The sequence below is a fragment of the Rhincodon typus genome, chromosome 47 (assembly GCF_021869965.1).
Source record: "Rhincodon typus isolate 14 chromosome 47, sRhiTyp1.1, whole genome shotgun sequence".
NCBI lineage: Eukaryota > Metazoa > Chordata > Chondrichthyes > Orectolobiformes > Rhincodontidae > Rhincodon > Rhincodon typus.
The window spans coordinates 7,348,310-7,357,858 of NC_063378.1; the positions used below are offsets into that span (position 1 = coordinate 7,348,310).

General features: G+C 48.5%; 1 protein-coding gene across 1 annotated transcript in view; it reads left to right on the forward strand.

Annotated features, from left to right (window-relative positions):
* The first annotated feature begins 181 nt into the window (after positions 1–181).
* Positions 182–9,549, forward strand: part of LOC125487931 (cell adhesion molecule 4-like) — a 21,631-nt gene continuing 12,263 nt past the window's right edge. The window contains exons 1-2 of the mRNA XM_048620587.1: positions 182–197; positions 3,375–3,509. Of these exons, the coding sequence (XP_048476544.1) occupies positions 182–197; positions 3,375–3,509 (151 nt within the window). The remainder of the gene's footprint in view (positions 198–3,374; positions 3,510–9,549) is intronic.

Consider the following 9,549-nt stretch of genomic DNA (forward strand, 5'->3'; position numbering starts at 1 on the left):
CAGTGCTGAGGGAGCGCCGTACTGTCGGAGGGTCAGTGCTGAGGGAGTGCCGTACTGTCGGAGGGTCAGTGCTGAGGGAGTGCCACACTGTCGGAAGGTCAGTACTGATGGAGTGCCGCACCATCAGAGGGTCAGTACTGAGGGAGATACAATGTTTGTGTGTGTGTGTGTGTGAGCGTGAATGAATGTATTTCTGTGTAAGTTGAGCGTTTGAGTATGAATGTGTGAACGAGTGTGAACATGTGATTGAGTGTGTGTGTGTGTGAGAGAGAGAGTGTGTGTGTGTGTGAGAGTGTGAATGTGTGGGTATTTGAGTGTGAGCATTTGAGTGTGAATGCCTGGTATTTGACCATGAAGTGTTTGTTTGAGTGTGCAGTGGGGTCAGATTCAGATCGATCCAAGTGATTAGAGAGTGGAGATACCAAGGTGTAGAGCTGGATGAACACAGCAGGCCAAGCAGCATCAGAGGAACAGGAAAGCTGACGTTTCGGGCGTAGACCCTTCTTCAGAAAATGGGTGAGAGTGGAGTTTTGTTGAAGGGATTATATTGAACTGACCTAGGGATCGTACTGTCCAGGGAATGTCTGATGAAATCCGGCAGTAATGTCAGCCGAGACAGGTCTGATGTCAATACAGGTTCATACAGCATCTTTAAAGCTGTTCAACAGGACCATGACGAGGCCATTCTGCACTTTGAGTGTGGCCCCCTCTTCAGTATGATCATGGCTGATATTTTATGCTAATTCCAATTTCCCTCCCTGTCTCTCATTGCCCAGGAAATGGATCAATCTCAGTGTTGGCTGACAACAACGACAGGTCTGTGTGGGAGAGAATTCCAAAGATCCACCCTCCTCTGCATGAAGACATTTCTCCTTACGTCAGTCCACAATTGGTAGACCCTTTATCCCAAGACTAACACCCTTTCTCATTCTAAGCTCTTCAGTTGGGTTTAGAGAGACAAGAAAACCTCTGTTTTGACCCTGTACAGCCATAATGTGGGCCACACAAAGAGACATTAGGGAGAGGTGTCAAAGGGCAGTCTTAAGTGGGGTCTTAGAGGAGGAGAGTGCCAGATGCAGACCTTCTCCCTGCTCTGGGTGGGCTCTGTAATTTACAAAGCTGGTTAGCCGTCAATGTTCCTGTGAGAAATGTATTGGTGGATTGTTTGTAAGTCACTATTCTGGCATTCCTGCAGTCTGTATCTCGTCATTCTTTTGACAGTGTGAAGTTTAAATTGTTTGGTAATTGGTCTGTCTAGAGAGGATAATGACTATCTTTGTGATTACAAACTACTAATCTAATCAAATGGTTGTGATAAGCATTAGACTGCTTGAACAAGTTTCGTTTTTGCTGATCCAAAGGTTATGTTATCAGACTGAAACTCGGAGTGATAGACTGCTGATGCTGCCTGGTCTGCCCTGGGATCAGAATCGGAGAGACCTTGCAAAACTAAAGGAGGCCATTCTGCCCAGCAAATCCATTCTGGCTCCCCTGAAGGAGCAATCCAGACAAATACCCTTTCTGCCATCCTATCCCCGTGAGACTGCAAGGTCACAAAAATATGAACTAGGAGCAGCAGAAGGCCACTCAGCCCATCAAGCTGTGGCCAACCTGATTATGGCTGCACCTCCACTTTCTTCCCAACCTGCTCGATCCCCTGTGATTCCCTTGTTAGTTAAGAATCTATCAAACCCTACCTTAAAGATATTCAGTGATCCAACCACCACCCCACTAGGGCAAGAGAGTTCCAATGGCTCGTGATCCTTGGAGAGAAAGCATCTCTAACTTAAATTGTACAGGGGCCTTGGTAAGACCACAGCTGGAGTATTCTGTGTGCAGTTTGAGATCTCCTTCTCTGAGGAAGGATGTGCAGGCGATGGACGGAGTGCAGCGAAGGTTTCCCAGAATGATTCCTGGGATGACAGGACCAACGTATGAAGAGAGACTGAATTGGTTAGGGCTATGTTCACTTGAGTTGAGAAGAATGAGGGGCGATCTCATAGGAACCTGTAAAATTCTAACAGGCTTAATGCAGGTAGGATGACTGGGGAGTTCAGAACCAGGGATAAGGACATGGAGTAGGGCATTTAAGACTGAGATGAGGAGATACTTCTTCACCCAGACCCTATGGAATTGTCTGTCACAGAAAGTGGTTCCATCAAAACATTGAATGTTTACAAGAAAGAGCTCGATATAGTTCTGAGGTTTAAACTTGTTTTGGGGGACAAAGCGGAAGCAGGGGACTGATTTGGACAATCAGCCGTGATCCTATTGGATGGCAGAGCAGGCCTGAAGGGCCAAATGGCCTATTCCTGCTCCGATTATGTCTCCACATGGGAGGCCCCTTCTATTTGAACTGTACACTCCATTTCGAATGTCTCCCACTGATTTCCCTCCACCACGGATTCTTGTACTGAACAGCCCTGTCCTCAGCTGAGCTCTTGGAACAATGCAAGAGTGTGGGGAGCTTGGAGGGAGAGGGGAAGAGTGGAGAGACGGGATCAAGTGGAGGGAGGGGGAAGTCGCCTGGACTCTGAGGAGAATGGAGACCAACCTCAGGAGGTTAGAGATGGGCTGCAGGGCTAAGCAATTGCAGTTTGATGCAGGAAGATGTGAGGTGAAACATTTTGGAAGAAAGAACATGAATTGACAGTAGAAAATTCCAAAAGAGGGTGCAGGAGTAGAGGGACCTGGGTGAATATTTCTACAAATCAATGGAGGTGAGAGAACAAGTAGAGATCATGCTGAATGAAGTATAAGGCATGGTGAGTTTTATGAGTGGGGTACAGACTCAAAACTGAGGAGGTCATCAAAAAAACTGGATAACACCTCCAGTAAAAGATTGGCTGAAATATGGTGACTACTCCTGGACACCACCTTCAGAAAGGAACAGAAGGTCAAAGATAAGGAAGAGAAAATATTCAGGGGGATGGTTCCAGGACTGAACAATTTCTGTTATGTGGAGACATTGGAGAAACTGGGACAGGTTTCCAGTGGAGGGGAGATTAGATCGACTTATTCCGGCTCAGACAACTGTTCCTCTCTGAGGCACCAATCGCAGCTTGTAATTCATCAAAGTCCCTTGGTCAGAGAGAGAGAGGATGAAGGAAGACTTGAAAGAGAGAGAGGGGAGAGATGGGGGACTAACAAGAGCAGAAGCCAGATGTGCACTGTCGGAGGATCAGGAGGGAGTGGGATGTTTGTGGATGTGGTGCCAATCAAGCGGGGGTTGCTTTGTCCTGGATGGTGTCGAGCTTCTTGAGTGTTGTCAGGGGCGGTAGGACTGAACATGAAGGTGATGGACAGTGTGATAATCGAGCGATACTGGTTGTGTTGCTCAGGACTTGGCTAACTACATTCATTTGTCCTTCCAGTGCCCCCGAGACCGATTGTGGAGGTTCAGGGAGAGGTGTTGGTGGAGAACAGCCTCGCTAGATTAATTTGCACAGTTCCCCGGAGTAAACCTCCGGCTCAAATCCGATGGTTCCGTGGAAAGAAAGAAATTGCAGGTAAGGGTTTTCCTTTGGGATTTTCCCATGGTGCTTTGCGCGGCCCAGGCAGGAACAGCCCCTGCTGGGAAGGGAATTGAATCATGAAACCACCGTCACTCCATCAGAGGAAGGAACCTCAACATGTTGATTATCGGAGGAGCAGGATATTGGAGAGAGCTTTCAGACCCAGTTCCCAGAGCAATTCCAACACATGCACAAACTTCCAGGCCACATCTCCGAGACCTTCACTCTCAAAGAGGATAACTACTGCTTACCGCACAGGCCCAGGACAGGACAGCACGGGGTTAGATACAGAGTAAACTCCCTCAACACTGTCCCCCCATCAAACACTCCCAGGACAGGGACAGCACGGGGTTAGATACAGAGTAAAGCTCTCTCTGCACTGTCCCCCATCAAACACTCCCAGGACAGGGACAGCACGGGGTTAGATACAGAGTAAAGCTCCCTCTACAGTGTCCCCCATCAAACACTCCCAGGACAGGGGCAGGACGGGGTTAGATACAGAGTAAAGCTCCTTCTACACTGTCCCCCATCAAACACTCCCAGGACAGGGACAGCACGGGGTTAGATACAGAGTAAAGCTCGCTGCCCACTGTCTCTATAAAAGAACCTATGTGAGCATTAGGATAGACACCCTCCCCCATTTTCTGATTTGACCGGGACTGAGGGGCCAATGGAGTTAAGATTCTGGGTGAGAGATACAAAGGGTATTGTGAGGAAGACCTTTGTTAGAAAACGAGTGGGAATCACTTCGAGCTCTCTGCCTACGAATTGGTGATGGAAAAGACAATAGATGTCAGTTGGAGTCACAGAGGTTTACAGCACTGCAAGAGGCCCTTTGGCCCATCAACTCTGTGCCTGTCATAGACAACCACTTCACTGTTCAAATTCCATTTTCCAGTACTTGGACATGTAGGCTTTGGGCATCGCAAGTGCACATCTAAATGCTTGCTCAGTGTGGTGAGAACTTCTGCCTCTGACACTCTTACAGGGAGTGAGTCCCTGATTCTCCCCCCACCCTCTGGGGTGGTCACTTGAAAAGAAATTAAACTTGTGGAGCTTTGGGGAGAGAGTGTGGTCAGGGAGGCGGAGGGGAGTGGGGTTGACTGGATTGCTCAGCAGACAGAGGGCCAGTATGGGGTCAATGGGCAGAGTGGCCTTCTTCAGTGCCATTGTGGCTGAATGTTCCCTCCATAAGGGATATCAGCTGCGCCAGACGGGCATTTATCACTTGCCCCTAGTTGCCCTGCAAAAGCCACAGATAGTCACAAAAGTTCTTGAGATAAATGTGAGGTGCTACATTTTGGTAAGGTAAACCAGGGCAGGAGTTATACCCTTAATAGGCCCTTTGGAGTGTTGCTGACCAAAGAAACCTTGATATGCAGGTTCACAGTTCCTTGAAGGTAGTAGACAGGGCGGTGAAGAAGGTGTTTGGTACGCTTGCCTTTATTGGTCAGTGCATTGAGTATAGAGTTGGGAGGGTCATGTTGCAGCTGTACAGGATATTGGTTAGGCCACTTTTGGAATACTGGGTTCAATTCTGGTCTCCCTACTATAGGAGGGATGTTGTGAACTTTGAAACGGTTCAGAAAAGATTGACAAGGATGTTGCCGATGCTGGAGGGTTTGAGCTACAGGGAGAGACTGAATAGGCTGGGGCTATTTTCCCTGGAGCATCGGAGGCTGAGGGGGTGGCCTTATAGACATTTATAAAATCATGAGGGGCATGGATAGAGTGAATAGCCAAGATCTTTTTCCCAGGGTAGGGGAGTCCAAAACTAGAGGGGCATAGGTTTAAGGTGAGAGGGGAAAGATTTAAAAGGGACCTAAGGGGCAACGTTTTCACGCAGAGGGTGGTGCGCGTATGGAATGAGCTGCCAGAGGAAGTGGTGGAGGCTGGTACAATTACAACATTTAAAGGCATCTGGATGGGAACATGAGCAGGAAGGGTTTAGAGGGATATGAGCCAAATGCTGGCAAAGGAGGGACTGAATTTATTTCGGATATCTGTTTGGCATGGACAAGTTGGACCGAAGGGCCTGTTTTCGTACCGTACAGCTGTATGGTGGGGTGGTAAATATGAGAGAAATACATTTTATGGGTGGGCCTATTCCCTGGTCCACCACCACTGACCCCCGAGAATTAATCAGTTGTGTTGTTTCAGACCTTCCTGCTGCTGGATTATTTCAGAAAATGTAGTTCCGCTCTGATTGCAGGGTTGGAAATTGGGATTGTGAAATGGGTGGGTTGAAGAGGTTGGTGACGTGAGACTGTCCTGACAAGAATCTTTTCTGCCAAGAGTGCTGAACCTGAAAGCTGCACTTTCGAAATGATAACATAATTACTGAGGGCGTGGGTTTCTGAAAGAAGAATGCCAACACAGATTCTTGCAGTAATTCTCTCTATTCGCACCCCACCCCCCCCGCTAACAAACTTTGGCATTCTCAAAAGAGCCAGTCATCAAACTGATTAATTCAGGAATTCATCCCCCAGCAACTGACATTTAGGAGCACATCAGAGCGGGTCGGGAATGTGTTGCGTCAATATTCCACAGCTCAGGATCAGGGCTGTTCAGCCCTTTCGTGACCCTGCGACGCCTCTTTGGAAGATGCGGATACAGGGGAGGCTGAGTGGTATTATTACTGGACTATTAATCCAGAGATGAAAACAGAAGTTGCTGGAAAAGCTCAACAGGTCGAGCAGCATCTGTGAAGAGAAAATTCAGAGTTAACGTTTCGGGTCCGGTGACCCTTCCTCAGAACCTCAGAGTATCAGATGCACTGAAACTCAGGCCTCTCTAAACCCTCCGAAAGGATATCTGCTAACTGGTATAGAATTCCCACAGGGGTCAGAAAAATCTCACATTTCAGTAGCACCCATCCAACCTCAGGGTGTCTGAAAACCCTTCACAACAACAACAACTTACATTGCTACATTCTCCCCGTGTCTGCATGGGCTACCTCCCGCAGTCCAAAGATGGGTTTAAGGTGAGTGGGAAAAGATTTAAGAAGGGCCTGAGGGGGCAACTTCTTCATGCAGAGAGTGGTGTGTACATGGAGTGGGCTGCCAGAGAAAGATGGTTGAGGCAGGTACAATGGCAACATTTAAAAAACATTTGGATAGCTACATGGATGGGAAGGGTTTAGAGGGATATGGACCAAATGTGGGCAATTGGCGTGAGCTGATGATCAGCATGGACCAGATTGGGCCGAAGGGCCTGTTTCCATCCTGTATTACTGTATGACTCTATGTGCAGGTGAAGTGGATTGGCAATGCTGAATGACCCCATAATGTCCAGGGATGTACAGGCTAGGTGGGTTAGCCATGGGGAAATACAGGGTTATAGGGAAAGGTGAAGGGTTGGGTGCAGACCTGATGGCATGAAAGGCTTCTATGGACACTGTAGACATTCTGTGATTCCATGATTCTTCGAAATTATCCTCTCTTGACATAAAATGGTGTTACCATCCCTGAATATTAACAGCCTGGGGATTACCGTTGACCAGAAACTGAAATGGATTAGCCACATAAACACAGTGGCAACAATAGCAGGATCAGAGGCAGGGAATCTTGCAGAGAGTAACTCACCTCCTGACTCCACAAAACATCGACAAGGCACAAGTCAGGAGTGCGATGGAATACTCCCCACTTGCCCTGGATGGGGGCAGCCCCAACAACACTCAAGAAACTCGACACCATCCAGGACAAAGCAGCCCCTGCTCGATTGGCACCACATCCACAAACATCCCACTCCCTCCCCCACCGACGCTCAGTAGCAGCAGTGTGTACCATCTACAAGATGCACTGCAGAAATTCACCAAAGATCCTCAGGAAGCACCTTCCAAACCCATGACCACTTCCATCGAGAAGGACAAGGGGCAGCAGATACGTGGGAACACCAGTCCCCTGCAAGTTCCCCTCCGAGCCCCTCACCGTACTGACATGGAAATATATCGCCGTTCCTTCAGTGTTGCTGGGCCAAAATCCTGGAATTCCCTCCCTAAGAGGCATTGTGGGTCAACCTACAGCGGTTCAAGAAGGCACCTCATCACCACTTTCTCAAGGCAATAAGTGCTCTTCCCAGCTAGAAGCACCCAATTCAAATGTACCAAAGGAATGCTGCACAGTCGGAGGGTCAGTGCTGAGGGAGCGCCGGACAGTCGGAGGGTCAGTGCTGAGGGGGCGCTGCACAGTCGGAGGGTCAGTGCTGAGGTAGCACCGCGCTGTCGGAGGGTCAGTGCTGAGGGAGTGGGCACTGTCGGAGGGTCAGTGCTGAGGGAGCGCCGCACTTGTCAGTGCTGAGGTAGCACCGCACTGTCGGAGGGTCAGTGCTGAGGTAGCACCGCACTGCCGGAGGGCCAGGCCTAAGTACCGCCGGACAGTCGGAGGGTCAGTGCTGAGGTAGCGCCTCGCTGTCGGAGGGTCAGTGCTGAGGGAGCGCCGCACTGTCGGAGGATCAATGCTGAGGGAGCGCCGCACTGTCGGAGGTTCAGCGCTGAGGGGGCGCCGCACTGTCAGAGGGTCAATGCTGAGGGAGCACCGCACCGTCGGAGGGTCAGTCCTGTGAGGTGTAGATCTCAAAGCCCTGATTTGGTAAAATAGCAGACATGAGACTGGGGAGCAGACAGTTCTCACTGGCCTCCTGCAGCCAGATGTATATCTGAATAAACCTCACTAAATCATGTGAATCGGTAACTTGCTGATTTGATGATCCTGCAGGCCTGCTGTGCACAGTTTGACTGCTGAATATGTTCATGAACCCCAAAGATTTACATCATTCTGAGGGCAAGAGTGATGCTGTGTAAATGTAAATGCATCTCTCTCTTCCTTTGTTTTTTAACCATCCGATGTGTCTGCACTTGGAATTACAAATTTAAATTTCAAATCAAATCTGTCTTAGCTGAATTACAGTGTCTCATTAATCTCACTGATACCATAAACTGGTTGCATGCATTCACTGTGCAGTCACTAACACATAAATGGCTTTCATCCTTCCCATATGTTAATAGATTCTACATGTCATACAGTTATAGAGCCATACAGCACAGAAACAGACCCTTCAGTCCAACCAGAGATAGTAGGAACTGCAGATGCTGGAGAATCCGAGACAACAAGGTGCAGGGCTGGATGAACACAGCAGGCCAAGCAGCATCATAGGAGCAGGAAGGCTGACGTTTCGGGCCTAGACCCTTCATCAGAAAAGGGGGAGGGGAAGGGGGTTCTGAAATAAATAGGGAGAGAGGGGGAGGCGGATAGAAGATGGATAGAGGAGAAGACAGGTGGAGAGAGGAGAAGACAGGTCATTTCTGATGAAGGGTCTAGGCCCGAAATGTCAGCCTTCCTGCTCCTATGATGCTGCTTGACCCGTTGTGTTCATCCAGCTCTACACCTTGTTATCTCAGATTCTCCAGCATCTGCAGTTCCTACTATCTCTGTGCCATAAATCTAACTGTGACTGTCACAGAAACAGCCTGTCAATCACTTAGCTTGGCCTTCAGTCCAACCAGTCTATGCCAACCATTGTTCTAATCAAAACTACTCCCACTTGCCTGCATTTGGCCTAGATCCCTCGAAACTTTTCTTATTCATGTACTTATCCAAATGTCTCTTAAATGTTGTAACTGTACCCACACCCACCACTTCCTCTGGAAGTTCTTTCCACACATGAACCACTCTCTGTGTAAAAAACTTGCCCTTCATGTCTTTTTTAAATCTTGCTCCTCTCACCTTAAAATTATGGTCCCAGTCTTGATGCTGTGATATGGAAATGACACCTGCCATTCACCTTATCTATGCCCCTCATGATTTTATAAACCTCTTTAAGGTCACCTTTCAACCTCCTACATTACAGTGAAAAATGTCCCAGCCTATCCAGGCTCTCCTTATACATAACTCAAACCTTCCAGTCCCAACAACATCCTAGTAAACCTCTTCTGAAGTCTGAGATAACAAGGTGTAGAGCTGGATGAACACAGCAGGCCAAGCAGCATTAGAGGAACAGGAAAGCTGACGTTTCGGGCCTAGACCCTTCTTCAGAA